This window comes from Triturus cristatus, chromosome 8, assembly GCF_964204655.1.
Source record: "Triturus cristatus chromosome 8, aTriCri1.1, whole genome shotgun sequence".
NCBI lineage: Eukaryota > Metazoa > Chordata > Amphibia > Caudata > Salamandridae > Triturus > Triturus cristatus.
In genome coordinates, this window is record NC_140591.1 from 1100644373 (window position 1) to 1100664242 (window position 19870).

The 19870-nt window shown below is 45.8% G+C and overlaps 1 protein-coding gene across 2 annotated transcripts in view; it reads right to left on the reverse strand.

The window, feature by feature from the left end:
- The window catches only part of LOC146805437 (uncharacterized), a 217369-nt gene that overhangs the window by 27096 nt on the left and 170403 nt on the right, over nt 1-19870 (reverse strand). For both annotated transcript variants that reach the window (XM_085620504.1, XM_085620505.1), the window contains one exon: nt 18198-18323. In XM_085620504.1, the coding sequence (XP_085476630.1) occupies nt 18198-18323 (126 nt within the window). The remainder of the gene's footprint in view (nt 1-18197; nt 18324-19870) is intronic.

Genomic DNA, 19870 nt, shown 5'->3' on the forward strand with positions numbered 1-19870 from the left:
CTCCGTCCATCACCACCCCCTTTTGTACCGCTTTGTAAGAGTTCATAGCATGGGAGCCGTGGGTTCCATTTTAGGAAGCCTAAGGCCAAAAAAATCCGTAAATGGAGGTGCATACTGCAGACCCAAACAGGGTGGAGAGCTAAACTGGAAGGGAAGCAGAATATCCCTGTTCACATCAAAGACATCTTATTGTAATGTTTTGCGATGTTTAATAACGGAACCCTTTTGGCTCCTAACAGACTCCCTGAGCTGTGACGTACGTGTCAGAGCACAATGAAATGAAAACTTGTTTTAGAATGTGGAGTTCGCAGTTACACGCAGCAAAATAAAGACGTGTAATACTAAGCTCCATGTGTAGCGTTGGTGGGTATCCAGGCGAGGGAAAATGCTACAAATTGCAACGAGGAGGGGTTAAGTAATCCAGAGAATTACTGTGCTCTCCCAGAGAGTTTGATGTGGTCTATGCAAGCTGCTTGTGCGTGCCACATGAGTCACTGTCGAAGGACGGAATCGATGCTTCACGCATGTAGAGTCAAAGAGCAACTCCATCCACTGTAAATCAGGTGAAGACAACGAAAGCGTTGCAAAGAATCTACACGTCGGTGGTCGAGAACCCGTTGGTCAGGCCATACATAAAGGTACAGCACTGCCACGCAAGATAAAGTTGTACATTATACGGAGTGTTAATGCTGAAGGAGGATTCAACCCGGTTTATGAAGCATAGTCTTTGAGAATCACAACTTGCAAAATAACGCTGCGAACATGAGCGCTACAAGGCTGAGATCAATCAGGTGTCAGAAAATGCAAATTGGCATTTAGATGAAAAAAAAAAATGACTTCTTAAATACACTAAAGTCATCGTACTACAGCACTCTGTGAAGTTGCTGAAGGAGAAGTGTTCGGATTGTGTTTACAGAGCTGTCCATACCCGAAGCGGTTCATTTACAAAGTTGCCGAGTGGGGCTTAGAACAACTTCACAGGTCTTCGGAGAATAAAGAGCTAAGAGCAACTGTTGAAATAGTGACATTTTTCAGATAGCAGCGAAGAAAGTCACATTCCCAGCCATCATTAAAGATGTGTCAGAGGCCAGCACGTCACAAGTTCTCACAGAGAAGTTGCCTACACCAAGTCAAAGTGGTCCACCAGCGATGTCAGTAAGTTCCACACTGGTCTACAATGCTGATGCGCTCCTGAAACCATCATCACCTTCCGATACCGCCAAAAAGCTAAATATTGTCAATAGCTGGACTGCTTGGATAGAAACATTTGATGATTTCATTGATGCACTTGAAGAGAATGATTAACATAACTATTTTCAAGCATCTCAAAAATCTTGCTGAGCATGGTGTTAAAGAAGTCATAAAGAAAATGCCGCAAACTGATGATGAAATTACATACTGTCAGATTAAATACATGCTGAATCTCAAGTTCACTTCAGTACCAATTCAATAAGTATTTATTTCGATAATTTCATCATAAAAGACATTTCCATACAAGTACCAAATGTTGATTAAAAAAGATGCATTTTCAGTCAAGAACGCCAAAAAGTTGGTGAAACCATTGATGAATTTGTAGAGAGACTCGATACACTCATCAAACAGTGTAAGTTCAATTAACTTCATGATAAAGGAGCTATGCGTCTTAGAGTTATTGATGCATGCTTGTCAGATTCATTCAGATGATGAATGCGGAGAGAAACTCTTAGTCTGGAGTGAGTGTCGATGGCTGCCAGAGCTGAGGAGCGTGCTGAAAGATAAGCTACTGACATGGAGGACGGATGTGCCCAGAGTGAATCATTTGTGAGTATAAAATGTAAGCTAAAGTAAAAGACTGAAGGATACCACGTGATTTCTACGGGAAACATCGGTTGCATCGCCGCGTTTACACCGCAATACCTTTACAACGCGGGTATTACAACGCAAGTCATTACAATGACTTGCGCTGGATGGCGCTCTAAGCTAAGGAATAGTATGATTTACTATTCCAACACCTTCCCGATTGTTACGTAGGCTAGAGTTTGAATAGTGAATCATACTATTCCTAAGTCGTTGTAATGACTTGCATTGTAATGCCTGCGTTGTAAAGTAACGTCGTATATATTCTGCAGATATGTAAAGGCCGTGTGAAAGAGAGCCATTTTGTGACTGTTTGTAAAGTAAAGGAAAAAGCAAGGGCATCACGGCGCAAAAACAAGATGACCTCCAGAACATTCCAACAGCAATATTCTACGCACTCCCACAAGGCCAAGCGGCGACATCAATTGAGGAAAATCGACACTGAACGAAGTTGATCATCATCTAAATCATCGTCAAACTGTTCTTCTGCCTCAATAGCAAGTGAAAGTGAGGAAGATGGTGGTGCCATGTCGATGTTTACCTCCGAGAAACGTTTGCATGCTGGGCTGGCTGCCTGTTAGGAAAAATGTCAGTCAAAGAAAGTTGACATCCAAAGCATCAAAGTCATACAAACATTGTCTGAAGATTATATTGAAAATAAATGTTTGCTCAATAGCTTTCATCATCGACAGTGGTGCATCGATAAACATAATGCCAGAGTAGAAATATAAGGAATTATCTCCATTGCCTTTATGTAGTGAAGCCACAAAGGCCTGAGCTATAAGAACCAGTGCTCATTCAGTTCTCTAAGCTGAGGTGCGCCAAAGCAGTGTATCATGCGCTCACAGCATTGCAGCACAGCCAGTACTCTCTTCATTCCGGTTTGAACTGGGACGTCCATTGTGGGCTGGGGGTGAGTCAGAGTACGTTTGTGGGCTGGGGGTAGTTTTGTGGGCTGGGGGTTGGCCGGGATAGTTTTGTGAGCTGGGGAGGTCGGGTAGTTTACTGGGCTGGGGTGGGCCAGGGGTAGTTTTCTGGACTGTTGGTGGGTCAGGGTAGTTATCTGGGCTGAAGAGTGGGTCGTCGTAGTTTTCTAGGCTGGGGGAATCGGGCTAGTCTTCAGGGCTGGGGGATTTGGAGGTAGTTTTCAGGGCTGGGGGATTGGGGTTAGTTTTCAGGACTGGGGGTCAGTGGTAGTTTTCAGGGCTGATAGGGGTCGGAGTCGTTTCTAGGGCAGGGGGAGTGTTGGGGTAGTTTTCTTAATTAGGGGTTAGGGTATTAGGCCTCAGGGGGAGGGGAATGGGTAGTCAGGTAGATTTTAGGGCTTAGTAGAGGGCAGGGCAATTTTTAGGGATGGGTCAGGGCTGACCAGGGTCAGGTTAAGGGACATGGTTATGGGATAGGGTTTTAGGCAGTAGGGCAGGGGGAGGACACAGCATGAGGATATGGAGGGGGTAGGGGTATTTGCATTTCAGTGCGGGAGGGGGGCGGGCAGAGTTTGTACCGTAGGGCGGCGGGGAGGGGTGGCAACCTTAGCCACACATACTCATTTACCAGGCATGCCTTACCACAAAAATAAGTCACAAAGGCATGTGTGGTAAAGCAATGCACAGTTAAGACGTGGTCGCTATTCAGACCACGTTGTTTAGGGGTTGAGGAACTCGTTCCGGCACACAACCATCCAAAGCCAATACATTTAAAAAAAGTGCACTGTTACCTTTGTATCAGACATGTTAAAGACTCCGAGCCGCGGGAGAGGAATGGGGCATCCCAATAGGAGACTCCACCCACTCGGTATCATTGTACGCTGATGATGTACTCATATATGTCCGGGACATCGCGGCTGACCTAACTTCCATATCACGCATCCTACACGACTTTGAGGAGGTGGCGGGCCTCGGGGTCAACTGGGCTAAATCCACGGTCTACCCCCTGACACCAGACGGGACCCCGTGCCGCGTACGAGTAGGGAGTGTGGATCTTTCCTGGAGCCCCCAGGCGGTACGATATTTAGGAGTTCGACTATATCAAACACCGAAGGATATATATGAGGGGAATTACCGAAAAGTGATGGGAGGCATCCGTTCTTCTATTCACTTTTGGCAAGATCTACCACTGGCGCTCCCGGGAAAGATAGCGGTCGCGGAAATGATCCTGGTGCCGCGACTGTTATATCTTTTTTCAAACCTCCCGGTGGTTCCCCCACGTTCATTTTTTCGCGAGCTCGATACCCTGTTGGGGTCCCTCATCTGGGGTTCTGGCCGCAGACGTATTGCCCTGGCGAAATTACAACTGCCCCTGGATCAGGGTGGGCTAGCGGCCCCGTCGTTTGAGGCGTATTTCCTGGCCGCACAGCTGCAATGGGTGGCACGCTGGACAGCGGACCGGGCACGGGGAGAGCTGACCACCGCTACAGGGCGTATCCCAACCTCCACGATACACCGTATGTTGCTGCCAAGAGCAGCGCCAATTCCGGGTGGACCTCTCCAGGTCAGCACGGCGCGGACCTGCCTGGCTCGCGTCCACCATCTGGACCGAGCGGTGCTTCCGTACTCTCCGCTTCTGCCGTTGGTGGGGTTCCCCAGGGGCAGAGCACAGTATACAGAGAGCATGTTGCAAATTTGGACGGACCACGCCGTGACGGAGGTGGGGATGTTATATTTTGAGGGGCGCCCACGGACATTTGAAGAGATGGTGGAGGATTTCGAGCTCCCTAGGGGTCAGTTCCTAAGACATACACAGCTTCTTACAGACTGTCGCGCACAGTGGCGAGTGATTGATACAGAACCCCCCACGCACCCGGTCATCCACGCGATATTGCAGATGGGGCCCGGACGACACTTAGTTACTTGGATATACAAGGCCGTACGAACCCTAAGGCAGCCCACACTTGCACCCCTCAGGGAACAATGGGAACAGGACTTTCGCAGGCCATTACACGACAGGGAATGGGTCAGGGCCCTGGAATACACAAAAAAGGTGTCCCGTAATTACCGCTTCAAGAACATACAGTTACATATTTTACACAGAGCGTACCTCACTCCTGAAAAACTGCAGAAATACTTTCCTGATACACCGTTCGCCTGCCCTAGGTGTCTCGAGCCGGCTGCCTCTTTCATGCACATGCTATGGGATTGTCCGACACTTTATAATTATTGGGAAACAGTGCATACTACGATTCGTACAGTTACGGGGTTGCAGGACCTATACACATGGGAGGCCAGCGCCTTAGGCATACATGGGCGACACAAAAATGAGAAGGTGGAGCGGCGTTTTGCTTTCTTGGGACTTATCCTGGCTAAAAGATGCATCACTATGCACTGGAAAGCACCGGAGGGACCTCCCTTGGCGGCCTGGGTGGGGGCAGTTAAGAAATGGGGGAAGGCGGAGGAAACGCTGCTTCGGACGGAGGAAGCCCGGGGACACCGTAAACACCCGATTTCCCTATCCTGGGCGATGCTGATGCACTCCTTCACACAAGAAGCACCACCGGCGGCGGGCCCGCGAATAGCTGGCTCTCAGGACGCCTCCGCGACTCCGGAGGGCGGTGACCAGGAGGCTCGGATACCCGGTGGGCCCTAACCTGAAACTGTAATTGGTACCCTGGTCGCCCCCTACACAAACAGGGATCTATACTCCCGCCATCAACCCCTACACCTCTCCTCCCTCGACTCTTCCCCGCGTCAGCGAAAACTTAACACGACGATAAGTTGGGACATTGCTCTCCGACGTTAGTCTCACACGGTCAATAATCCCAGATATGGTGCACTCCCCAGTTTACATGTCCCCAGTTCATTAATAGTAATTAGTTGGCCGCGCTTCACCGACCTGAGGGGCAACTCACTCAGGGAAGATGGATCCACATAGCAGTCCTCATATGATGCGGCATCCACAGTGCGCGTCAGCGGGGGTGGGTCCGGATACAGGATAGGGCAGGGCCCTGGACCCTCTAAGCCTGTGCGATCCGCGGACTACACTAGTCACATCTGTATACGATGATCCAAGGGTATATGTTTACTGTAAGTCCATAAGTGCATATATTTGCTATGTGTTTACTAGAAATGCCAATAAAAAGTTTTATAAAAAAAAAAATCAGACATGTTAAAGATACGATGAACCAGCTCCCCAAAATGCAGTGAGAAGTTAGTATGAAGTAGCGTCTGTATCTCGGACAAAGACCCCGCAACCTGGAGATCAAACGTCTCTCTGGCGGATGTAAGGGCCACATCCTTTTGATAAAGCATGGCTTTTTGTTTGCTTAGAGAATCAAAACGTGTGTAAGAAACATGTATCAAAGGCCACAGCGTTGCCTCCCTAACTGTGCGGGCAGGTGGAAACAGTACTTGCGTGCAACAAGTGACTATGGAATTAACCGTTACCAGATAAACGATGCCCGCTTCCATTCCACAGCAGCCTTGATCATTCAGCATCAAATAACTCCCGTTAGAGAGTAGCTTGAAAACTGGGTGAATCACAGCAGCCGGAGAGTCCTCAGATAACAGGACAAGTTCACAACCGACACATTACTAGGCCCATGAAGTGAAATGTCCTTGCATACTGAGGACCCGCTCAAAGCATTCTCTTAGTCGGAAGCGCTGAGAAAAACTTCTGTGTCCCCGTTCCTGCATCTGAACTTGAAAGGCAATTCCCAGTATTTATGCTCAAATCCTTCCCCTAACTCTTCATATCTGCCTACCCGGTGATTTTGTGGACAATATTGGAATTGGAAAGTCGTGACTGGTAGAATATTATACCCATGGATTATCCAATCTGTGGATGGTGTCTCAGCCACGGTGAAAGGTAATTGAGCTAATTATTCAATGTGCAACATGGTATACTTCACATCTCTTCTTGACATTAATATCTGTCTTTTCCGTTAGGCCGTATGAAGAAAACAGATTACTGCTATTAACATAACCCCACGGTACGTGGCCAGAAGGTAAGGTTTAAAGTGTCTAGTTAAGTAGTACAATGGACTGGAGTCGTGATTGCCCATGTTGTAAAATAGACATGTCCTGCTGCATTATATCAATTGCAGAAGGTACTCTGTTGCCTAGTGAATATATGCTTGATTAATGTGGTCATACCACTGTCAACCACAGTCAAAGCCATTCCAAGATGAATCCTATCAATCTCATGCAGTCTCTCAGCAGCTTCCAGTTGAGAGATCTTCCATAGCTCATTGTATATGGCATATAAGAAGCACTTTTGAAACCCCTGAAACCCCTCCTTACATTTCCCTAAATCCCTTCCATTTTTGACTAATCATTCACCATTTTCCTACCACTCCTCTTGGTCCCTCCTGGATATATACCTAAATTGTATACTTATCTGTGCAGAGATCTCTGCCATGTTGGTGATGATCTCCAAATGGAAATGATACGAGATGCAGAGGTCTCCTGGTGTAGGCTTATAAATAGGCTTTTGTATTACATGAGCAGTACTACTGCAGTACTACTTTATGTACTACAAAATATAGTTTGTAAATAGACCCCTTAGTATTTGCTTTGTTTGTCCACTAGCAGAGGCAGTTCAGAGAGAAAAGTCTGAGTGCACAGTTTGAGAGCTAATTTTTGGGTAGGTTTCTCACATCATAGGAAAGAGGCCAGTGCCATAACTTTCAGAATCAAAGAGATGGATTCATGGCAACTACTATCATTGTTGTAGACATAAGCCCTATTCACAAACTGCATTTTGTAGTACATTTAGTAGTATTAGAATAGGACTACTAATGTTCTACAAAATGCTATTCACAAACCTACATGTGGATGTTCAGCCTCCACATCTCCTATTTTATTTCTTTGCAGAGATCTCCACCGGTAAGTATACATTTTATGCGGCATGAGCAGAAGGGATCGTCCGGAAAATGGGGAATATGTACTACAAAATGTGAGGGGTTAATGGAAGGACGTGCATGCACCCACAAAAGAGTAAGCTCATTCCTATTCAGGGACGGCTCATCTAAAGTTACTACAGCCAAAAAGTGCCCAAAACAGTAGCACATGTACTCCAGCTCAGACCTGGAGTAAGTCCAGCACCACAGATGGCCAACCATGTTACTACATCACCCTCCTTAGAAAATAATGGAGGAAGGGACTTTAAATGATACCCCATAGAAACTAAGGTTTTATTAAATTAAGTTATTTAAAAATATAAATACATGGAATTTATTGTCTATAAATTATTGAAAAATAAAACATATTTTTTTTAATCTAACATATTTTAATTATCCTTTTTAAACTGAAAAATTAATTTAACACTATTTTTATTTAACTAAAGTTACAATTCTATACATGACTTATAATAATTTTTAGTTAATAATAAAAAATGTTTTTACTTTAGGTAGGAATTATTTATGATTTAAACTTTGAAAAATAATTGTCATTTAATTTAAAATATTCAAAACACCTACATTTTAAATTTAAATTATGTTATTAATGTTTAAACATTTTTCAACTTTTCTACAACAAAAATAAATAACGAAAAATTAGTTTACATGAATATTTGACATTAAAATATATATATATTTTAAAGTAAACTTTTATACTTTTTGCTATACTTTTCAATACAGAGATCTCCCCCTCCAACTGGCGTAGACCTCCACCTACAAGCGAAAAGTTACTGGTAGTAACTTTAAAATATTACATTATTTTTTTGAGTAATTATTGCAATCATTTAAACATTAAATTAAATATAAATACATGTTAAAAAATCCCAACTAAAGTAAAATGTTTGTGTTTACTTATTATGTATTAACAATTACAAAATGTTGTGTATAGAGTTAATTGATTTTTTTTAAATAGTTACATTTGTTTTTTTAACCAAAATGTTTATTAAAATAGTTTATCATTAAATAACATTTATTTATAAATTTCTAATTATTTTTTAGCATTCAATTTAAATAAAATATATTTTTTTAATGTTAAAATACCAATTTTTAATATAAGATTATTCCAGATGAAGTTCTATTTTAAATTCCTACCATCATTATTTACTATGGGAAGGTGTTGCAGCATCAGTGGCTGGTGCTGAACTTACTACTTCTGCATTTTAGCTGAAGTAACTTACACTTGTAAATATGGTTCCCCCTCTAGTTCAGGGGGTGTAGACATGTGGGGCTACACTTTTGACCAGCTTTACACTCGTAAATGGTGAATAGCCAAAAGTAGTAAAGTTACTGAAAAGTGTAAGAGAAAACGTACATGTGAAAATTAGCCCTGACTGTGTGACATTGGTGCATCCTCATAGACATACTTAAACCACCATCAAAGTGGCAAATGTTTCCTCAACATCTTTCAATCAGTTTAACCCCTTCGCCGCGGCACGAATTCCGCCGTGGCGCTGGGGGGGTTTGGGGTCAGCGCAGCGCCGCCATGCTCGTGACGGAACCACTCCGTCATGAGCCACGGGCGCGCTGTGCTCATGACGGAGTGGTTCCGTCACGACTCCGCCCACTCGCATTGATCGCCCGCACAGGCGGGGAATCAGTGCCGCGTGGGCGGAGCGGCCGCCAACGGCCGCAGCATGACGGAACCACTCCGTCATGAGCACACGGCGCCCGTGGCTCATGACGGAGTGGTTCCGTCATGAGCAGGGAACGGGTTAATGTAGTATAAAGCTGTATTTTTTTCGAACAAATGTATTGTATTGGGGCGTGCCCAAGATGGCGGAGGGGACGGACGCCTGGTAAGGAGCTCCGCATGACTCGCCCACCCAACATCATCCTGGAGACCGGCGACCCCCACTTGATCGTTGCAGTGGTGACCCTGAAGGTCTCCGCGGCAACAATGACTGGACTGCTGTGGCGACTGCGAGAAGTCCCTGTGGGTGTGGTGTCTTCCTCAGCTAGGCTGCAGCTGGGGCTACGCGTGATCTGGCCACACTGGGGACAGGGTGAGCCCCATAGCAACAGGCAAGCGGCAGACACAGGGGGTGTCTTCTTTCCTGCACGGGTCCTCGGACAAGCTGCTTTGGGCCCTCGCACCATGCCGCCTACCCAAGGGGTGCAGAGAGACTTCAGGAGGGCCTTCCTTCATCTGGACTTGGTCCAGGAGGTCGGCCCTGGGCCATTGGGCCCCTGTCATATTGGGTTCCACAGCGTCAGCCCGCATTGCCCTTCCTGCCGTAGAGGATGGATGGTACCCCTCCCATCTGAGTGGGGCACGCTCTTTGCTGCTTTGGGCCCCTGTGCTGTGCCACTTGTTCACAGGGCAGGCATTGACTTTGGGGTCCCTCCCCCACCTGAACTTGGCATACATGGTCATTCCTTGGCCATCGGGCCCCTGTCGCTTTGTGCCTCACAGCGTCAACACGCATTACCCACCTTGCTCGAGATGATCGATGGCGCCTTGCCTGAGTGGGGCACACATGTTGTGGTAGGCACCTTGGTGATTCCGCTGGTGTCATGGATGGCGGACTGGGCTGGGGGACCTGCAGTCTTTATCAAGTGGTACAGGGCGTTCCTGAATGATGGAGACTTCCAGGGCCTGTGACTGCTGTTACAGACCCTGCACACATCTCCTTGGACTGCAACTTCTGCTGTGTGAACCAACTTATCGGGAGGGTATGTGAGTACTGTGTGCCACATCCCTGGAGGTTTCTTGGGGGCTCCGCTCTTAGGGTGTTTGGACACCTCACTGGCCTGTGTTGCTCAGCACGTCGATACCTACCTTCTCGAGCATGTTCAAGCAGCGTTGTTGGATGGGGAGGCCCTGAGAGCGCAGGGGCTTCCCATCCCCCATCGGATGTCACAGTGGCTGCAGTTGTCGCTGGGGCAGCTTGTAGGCCCCAGTACTTAATTTGTGAAAAAATAAGTGCTAGGGCTCTAGTCAGGAGGCCTCTGCAGCTTGCACCACCCATTGCCACTGCCAGTGTTGCCAATAACAGTACCTAAGTAACTACTAACCAGCACACTGCTACAAGTGTGACAATTCAGCCTATTCAAGGCACCAAAAGTATAAAAATAGCTTGGGTGGCAGGTATTAGTTGTTTTAATGTTATGTTATGTAATGTTATGTTATGTTACAGCAATTTGTTAAGCGCACATATCCCCTGAAGTGTCTTGGTGCTGTCTACACCTGAGCAGGAGGGAGCCTTTTTATTAAAGAGCCAGCTTTTTAGCTCTTTTCTGAAAGAGATAAGCGTGGGAAAAGCTCTGATATGGGATGGAAGATTGTTCCATAACTTAGTAGTTCTGACCACAAAGCTTCTGCCTCTCCAACTGGCTTTGTAAAATCTATAAGTGGTCATACGGTTTGCCCCTAGTGATTGCAGCTGTCTACCAGGAGTGTATATCTGAAAAGAGTGTTTGAGAAACCCAGGGCCAATATTGTGCAATGCCTTATAGGCTATGCACAAAGCCTTCAATTTGATGAGGTGTTTTACAGGAAGCCAATGCAACTTCTGAATTTCTTTGGCTATTGACATGAATTTAGGGGTCCCAGTAAGAATCCTAGCAGCCGCATTCTGCACCATCTGGAGCTTATTAAGGTTGTTTTCCTGCACATTAACATAAAGATCATTGCAGTAATACAGTTTGGAAAGGACCAATGTTGTAACTACTGTCTTTCTCGCCTCCACTGGGATAAAAGGAAAGAGGTTTTTGAGCATTCTGAACAGGTAAAAGCAGGAGGAGATTAAGGAGTTGACTTGAGGTTTGAAGTTTAACTTTTCATCTATTAACACACCCAAATGTTTGCCTTTGTAACTGGATTAGGGGGAGATCCCAGTTCTTCTGGCCAACAGCTAGATGACCAGGCAGGTAGTGGATTACCAAACAGAATCACCTCAGTTTTACTTGAGTTGAGTTTGAGGCAGTGACTGGACATCCAAGAGATGATAGCCAACATACCGTCATGGAAAGTGGCTGAGACCTCCGTACCATTTAAAAAAATGGTCAAGATAATTTGGGTGTTGTCAGTATAGGAAATTGACACAAGTCCCAAAGATTTGACTATAAGAGCCATCTCTGTAACATTAATGGTAAACAGAGTCAGACTAAAAGATGAGCCCTGCGGAACCACACAGGGAAGATAGAAAGTAGCCGATTCAAAGTTGCCCAGCACTAGTGATTGTGATCTATCAGTATTAAAATATGTCAGCAGGGATTTAGCTTTGTCCTAAATGCCCTAAGTGGGGATACAGTTGATCAGCATCCCATGGTCAACCGTGTCAAATGCTGCTGACAGGTCAAGGAGAATAAGTGCCACCGCTCCACCTCTGTCAAGCACGACCCTTATCTCTTCTGTAGCTTTAATCAGTGCTGTCTTAGTGCTATGGCCGGACCTAAAACCGAATTGCGTCTCATGAAGCAACTGATTATCTTGAATATATTGAGTGAGCTGGCTATTCATCACTTTTTCTACAGGTTTGGCGGGTAGATGGAGAAGCGAGATGGGCCAGTAGTTGTTGGGATTATCTGGGTTAAGGTTTGGTTTCTTTATAAGCAGAAGAATGGAGGCCCTTTTCCACTGAGTGGGGAAAACTCCAGAATTAAACATAGTATTGAAAATGGCAGCCAGATTTGCACCTATCAAATCTGGAAAAGTTTCAGAACTGTGGGGGGGCACGGGTCCGACTGCGAGTCAGACTTAGCATTGCTCACCGTTGTGACTATCTGTTCCTTGGTAACCAAAGAAAATTCTGTGAAAGTACAGATCTCATGGGGCTCCTTACATGGTTCGGATGCAGTCTCAGAGAAAAAGGAAGCCTCAAACTTGGAATAAATTTGGTTTACTTTGGACTGGAAACATTGTGATAACGAGTCACAGAAAGCTTGTGAAGAGACGCCAGAATGGTTGTCTCGTGGGGGCACAAGTTCGGACACCACGTAAAACAACAGTTTGCTTGAATCCTTGGCGGGGTCTATTTGCTGCATATAGTAAACACTCTTTTCGTTAATTAGGAGATGTTTATATTTATCCAAAGCCTGCTTGTAATGGATTTTCTCTTGGAGATAATAATGCGACCGCCATCATCTTTCTTGTCTCCTACATTGTTGCTTTTCAAGCCTAGGAACCTCTGAAAACCATGGAGCAGAGGGTGTTTTACTATTTTTGGAGACTTTTGTGAATGGGACTAATTTAGAGAAAGCGGCCTGAAGCCAATCTTTTTAGCTTTGCGAGGCCTGCTGTTCATCAGAAAAAAACTTGGGTTGAGTATTAGTTAACTGTTGGGTAAGGAGGGAGCTGTTTATGTTTTTCCAGGACTGAGACTGCTTGGGTAGGCATGGCCTTATATTAGTGGACCGTTCTAACAATTTTATCTCAAATATAATAGCACGATGGTCATATTAGGCTCCATGATAGTAATCAGCTCATTATTAGTAAACAGGCCATCTAATGTGTGTCCAACTAAGTGTGTGGGTAGATACATTTTTTGTGTGAGCCCTAAGGACCCTAACGTGTCTAGGAGAGTTGCTGTGTCCTTGTGCGAAATGTAATCTAGGTGGAAATTAAAATCATCTAGTAAGGTGAAGTTCCTTTCACAACCACTAACTTCTGGGAGGGACCCTATGTTGTAAAAAATCTGTCTCTAGGTCCAGTAGGACGATAGAGGAGCATGCCTTTTAATGCTTGTTACTTAGAAAGTGTTACATTAAACGTGAAGGCTTCACAAACTAATGAAGAGGACGGCCCCCCCCTCATGTTCAAGGTGTCATGATATATCAACGCAAGCCCACAGTATCTTCTCTTAGGTATGTCATGTCTGTGGACCGAGAGGCCGGCATACTAAATTAATATGTATGATGTAACTTAGAACCATGGCAGGGTTACACCTTCGCGCATATCCAAAATCTTGTCAATTGTGTAATACTAAATTAATAAACAACTGCCGTTCTGCTGATCTCTAAATTATACAAACAGCAGCACCTTGTGACAGCTGTCATAAGTGCTGGTGTCGACAATTAAGTGCTGGTGCTCACAATTAAGTGCCAGTGCCGAGCACCGTAATGCACCGGCTCAAATTAAGCACTGGTAGGCCCTCATCTGTGGAAAGGTTTGATGAGCTTTTAGGGGCCATTAGGGATGTCACGGCTATCTTGGATCCTAAGCTGGATGCCGTAACAATTGAAATGAGCCTGCTAAGGGCCAACCAGGCCAAGTTGAGAGATAGGGTGGAATCCAATGAATCTGAGTTGACTGCCCTGCGCCCCTAGATGGTGGACATTCAATCCCAAGTGAAGGCCCGACAGCAGAGGTAGCAGTGTTTTGCAGACTAGTGAATGATTCAGGGGGTCTCTCGAGGTGCAACAATATCCGCATAGTGGGCCTCTCGGGGGGGGGGGGGGAAAGAGGGTCCCAACATTGACCTTTTTCTTAAAGACTGGCTGCTTTATACTGTGCTTGATGGGAGGATGTACACTTTCTTCTCAGTGGAGTGCACCCACAGGGTCCCCGTTAGACCACCTACCCCAGGGGCCTCGTCTTGTCTGGTGGTGGCATGGCTCTTGAACAGGGCCGAACTGGCCGTACCTGGCACCAGGCATTTCCCCGGTGGTAAACCATGGTGGGTGCTGGTTTTGGGCCCCTGTGGGCCATTTTTGTACTGGGGGCCGGCAATATTGGTAAACAGCTTGGCCGCACTCCCCCCACGCCCCCAGGGGGGCCGGCCGAGCAGTTTGCCAGGGCTGGTGTCAGTACCCAGTCTGACCTTGCTCTTCAATTATCGGGACCGCAACCACATCCTGTAGGTTGTGCGCACAAAAGGCCCCTGGCAGGTAGAGAACAGCCCAGTGAATATCTATCCAAACTATATGCCCAATCTGCAGTCCCAGCAGGGATTATTTATGTCAGTCAAGCGACAGCTTTGACAAATGAGACTGCACTTCTCCCTGATCTTCCCAGCCAAGCTGCAAATCATAGATTCTGGAACTAAATGTTTCTTTGCATCGCAGACTGAGGCCTGGGAGTGGCTAAGGGGGTCCCACCACCACTAAACATGGCGAGTATTGGTGGGCGACACCAGTGGTGACCCTGTCGACAGTGACCCAGGGGCAGACCTTAGAAGGAGCAGGCTGCGAGGGAGAGGGCTCTGGTGATTGCTGAACTGGAATCTCACCACAGCAACATGACGTTCTCACTCACTCAGTCTGTGTCCTTTCTGGAGGGGGAGCAGGCACACGCCTTGGTTGACATTCCTCCTGAACTGCGGGCTGGCCCTGCCCTCATCTCGATGACGGCGGACCAAGTGATTTGAATTGGAGCCCTATATACTTTGTTGTGGTTTTGTACATTGGTTTGCTGTCCCTCTCTGTGGGTGAGGGTGTCACATGACTTTTGTATGGTGGGCAAGCCAGGCCCTCACAATCTCGCCACTGCTGGATATCCCGTCCCGACCTTGGTGGACTTTGTTTGTTCTGCTTAGTTTTATGTCTTGCTACTGGTCTGGGGCTTGTTTTTGCTTTGACCTGGGGAGGGGAGTTGTGGTTTTTGTTACTGTGTTTGCCCTTTTTTGTTTGTTTGTCTCTGTACAATCGCTAATGTGTCATCGGGGAGGCACACGGTGTGTGTGTGACTAAAAGGGCGTTGAAGGGCGTGGCGGGCAAACATCTCACTCATGACTTACCACGTTGCTGAGTCCCCCTACACCTATAATTTTTCATCCAGGAATGTGCGGAGGATGGGGACACCCAGACATATCCATCTCCATCAGGTGTACTCTTATCTGAAGCACAGGCACATTTACATAGTATACCACTGGGAGACACTTATGACAGATGTGAAGTTGGTTTGCTTGCGGAGCCATTGGAGGGGATAGGTTGTGGGTTTTGTCTATTTGCCATATGCTCAGGGAATGTTGATTTGGGTGGCTCCTATGGTGCCACTTCAGATCATGTGCCAAAGGGTGGACCCCGATGGGTGTCTTGTAGTGGTTGAAGGAAAGTTGGATGGCGCGCCTATTGCTCTCGTAGCTCTCTATGCAACCAACGCTGGTCAGTCCCATTTCCTGGATAACCTCAATCCGGTGATGATCCATGATTTCCATGCACCAAGCATATGGGGTGGGGATTTCAATTGTGTGCATGACACTCACATGGATAGGTCCAATCCTTTGCTCCACGGTAGACAAGCGGCCCAGACCACGCACTCCTTTGGAGAAAGGTTGACACATAGTAGGCTCCGAGACATCTGGCTCTCCCTAAATCCTCTCATGCTGGAATATTACCTCTTCTTCCAGGGCCACCAACTTCATATGAGAATTTATATTTTTCTCTTCAACCCCACAATGACCCCCTTTGTTCATGTCTGCTGAGTACTTGGGTAGTTCGTTGTCAGACCATAATACCCTCTTGGTAGCTTTACACTGGGGTAGGCGACAGACTCTAATCCCCATGTGGAGATTACCAAGCAAGGCACTCCGGGATAACCAGTTTTGTGAGACCATGGGCACACATGTTTTCCAGTACTTTGCGTTTAATGAGGGTATTGCGACTGACAGGGATGGTGGAGTGGGCTGCTTTTAAGGTGGTGACACGAGGCCTCTGTATTAAAGCGAATATATTGCGAAATTCACCTTACATGTGTAGTTGACGGTCACAGAGGCTGCAATGAGTGCATCAAGAGATTTGGGCAGAGGACAGAGTGGTTGGTTGGATGAACTTCTCTCAGAGCGGAATATAGGGCTCTGGCAGACAGACTTGGGAAGCTGGACTATGCAGACCATGTTGCCAAACAGCATGCAGAGGGCAACAAAGCGGGGTGTGTCCTGGCATGGTTGTAGCACTTTGAGGTCGATAGGACATTACTGATCACCATCAGGTGCCCAGCAGGTGACATACTCACTGCACAGTTAGACATCAACAGCTGGTTGCCCTTACCCTCCTCCATCAATGGCTGAGACACACAAAGCCATGGTGTTTTCTTGCGAGGCACCCACAGGCGATCCTCACCCCACAGACATTATCGATTTTCCCCATGTTTGAGACTTGTTGCCATGTTTTTGTTCCTTGTTCTGTACACTCGACTTCCTATAGGGATCTTACACAGTCATTACCATGTACACTTCACCCTCTGACCTGTATGGGGACTGGGTTGGTTCTGGTACGTGGCCTTTCTCAGTGGGTATCTTTTATGTACGCAGGACATTAGTCATGGAGTTTTTTCTGTTCTTTTAGGGGATTTGTACCCTGTGGTCCCAGGACATGCTATTTGTGCTGATTGTTTACTTCTGGTGCTCTTGAATGTCCATAATGAGCTACTTTGAAAAAAATAAATGTATGTAGTCTTATCACTATACTCACCCTCTAAATTGTGCACAATGAACAAGGGGGCATATTTACGAGGAAGTGGCGGAGCGCGACGTTAGACTCCTTGGCTTATTGCCATGCTCCGTCACTTCTGAAATGCAGGGCTGAACCATATTTACAAGGATACGGTGCAGCCGTGCGTTTCCCCCTGCGCTGATGCTACTTTAGCCACCTAGCGCCAACGCAGGCACCCTTGCACCATAGTGCAAGGGTGCCTGCATTGCAGGGGAAGATTGTTTATGTGCAGGAAGGTGTCCCTTCCTGCACGTTAAACAATCTGAAATGGTGTTTTGTAACTTCAATATGTGCTGTATAATGCAGGACACATAGAAGTTGCAAAACGTAATTTTTTTAATGATTGTTTATGTGCAGGACGGGACACCTTCCTGCACATAAACAATCATTGGCTTTTTGTTGTTTCTATGTGTGCTGCACAACGCAGCACACATGGAAAGAGCAAAAACTAGGAGAAATTAAACATTTCTCCTCGTTGCACCAGGGTAAGACCAGGTTTTCACTGGTCTTAATTTTGGCGCTGCCCCATATTTACGCCATCCTTGTAAATATGGGGCAGCGTTAAAATCAATGGGTTTTGCGGTGGAGCGCCCACCACAACACCCATTGCCTGGCCATTTCACGCTGAGTATAGTGTGAAAGGGGGCCTTATTTACAAGGCAGCATTAAGGCACGTTAAGTGGCTTAACGCTCCCTTGTAAATAAGGCGAAACCCCTATCGTCACCACAACGTCAGAAAAAGTGACGTTGTGGTGGCAAATAGGGGCTTTTAAATATGCCCCAAAGTTTAACTTCTATGCTACTAAAATGCAAGCTGTATAATTATTGTCCACAACAAACCAGAACACTGTATCCAAAATATCATGTGACGGAAATACAGTTTACGAAAATATTGCCACATTGGACTTAATAAGTGAAAATCTACACCCAATGGGATGATTAAAAAAAAAAAAGATATTTAGGACACAATATTACAATATTGAAAGAAGAAAGATATTTTTGCAAGCGATATTTTTTGATAAAACAACATCACAATATTTGAAAGCAAACTGCAGTAGTTCATAAAATGCTATTGCAGCATTCATGTACCCTGCTTTACCTCTGCAAGTTCTTTCATCGTCCAGAAGCTGGAATCCTTCTCGGCATCTGCACTCTATTCCCTTCTGTTCAGTCGGGCTGCAGAGCTGAGAACAGCCGCCATTGTTGATGGAGCATGGGGCAACTTCTGCACTAAACACAAAAGACCCATCAGCTTTGTTTCACTTGCAGGCTGATTGTGTTTACATTTGTTAAAAGCACTGCATAATATCTGAAAGGATGAAAGAAGAGCAATAACGCAGGACCTTCGGGTGCTTGTCAGTAGCATCATTTGAAAGTGTTATCATTTACCATTCAAGTACTGTGGGCTGTTTTTTTCATGGAGTTGGCTCTGGTATATCAGAGATGTTCTCCTGAATTACTGGGTTGTTGCTGGTTTCAGAAGTTGGTGGCACTGACTCAAGTCAGTAGCTTGGCTGGAGTTAGAGTTCACTTGTACAAGTGATGGGAGAGGGTGTAATGGCTGGTGATGTAGTCCCTTTTTCTGCAGCGTGCCTTTCTGATTATCTTATATTTTGTAGTTGTGGGTATGTTGTGGGACAACCACTGCAGGAAATCTGGCAGTGATGGTGAAGTCAATAGTTGTGGTTTGGGTGTGCCCTCCCTGGCGCGTTTGGTTTCTTGTACTGGTATGGAGAGTTCGACTGGCGTTGACTTTGTTGTCGTGGTATCACAAGTGCTTTCCCTTGACTTAGCATATGGCCACAGCTAAGGTGCTAGGATCTGAAGTGTGTATGGTTGTTTTTAGGTGGAGGGCTGGCGCGCTGCAGTGCAGGTGCTGGTATGGTGATTAGCAGCAGCCATTAGTACTAGGTCATTATTTGTTGAGTAGGTGGGGGTCATATTGAGGTACCAAACCGACATATGTGGTAGTGGGTTTGGGCATGCTGTTCGGTATATATTTTGAGGAGCTGATTTGCAAATGTCTCATGGATCCATGATCGTTTCCTATCTGATTTTTACTTTTGTCGAGAACCAGATTTTGAACTTGAGCTTCAATTTGGCTTTTATTTGGCAACCATCATCTTTGCTATCGCCGGATGGTCTTGGATGCTAACATTAAGCTTGCTTCATCATACTAAAGGAACAATGAGGATCATCCTAGGAGTTGAAATCCCTTAACCAGATTGCTATCCTCGCTCAATGTTTGAGTGGCAGCGTAGACAAAGAAATGGCTTTAATAGCTAAATTGAACATTGGGACAAAATTTATGGTGCCAGGGTAGCTGACAAATAAAAATCACCCAAAAGTATCCAGTGTTCGTGCTATGCAAGCAGGCTCAGCAGCTATCTGGCTTGGATCTGCACAAGTGCATCTGTGATGCTAAGCCCAAACCTAGCCCAGTCCACTGGATGTTGACAAATGGCGTTAATGGGTTAGACTGACCACATGGGTACTTTGAAAATCTAAGCATTTATCTGACCATCTTCATATAGCAGTGTGTTCCTTCACTGATTTTTACCAACTTTGTTTCAAAACTAAGGAGCCAGGCAGGATTCTGGCCATTTACTTTATACTTGCAGAAAATTGAAATGGTAATGGTACCACTTGGTTTGTAAATATATAAAATTATAGATGGGTACTAGTGAATAATAGAGATGTTTTTCATCTAGCGGTTATGAGAGACATCAAACGACAATGAGAATGAAGCTCAAGTTGTCTATGATAACACTC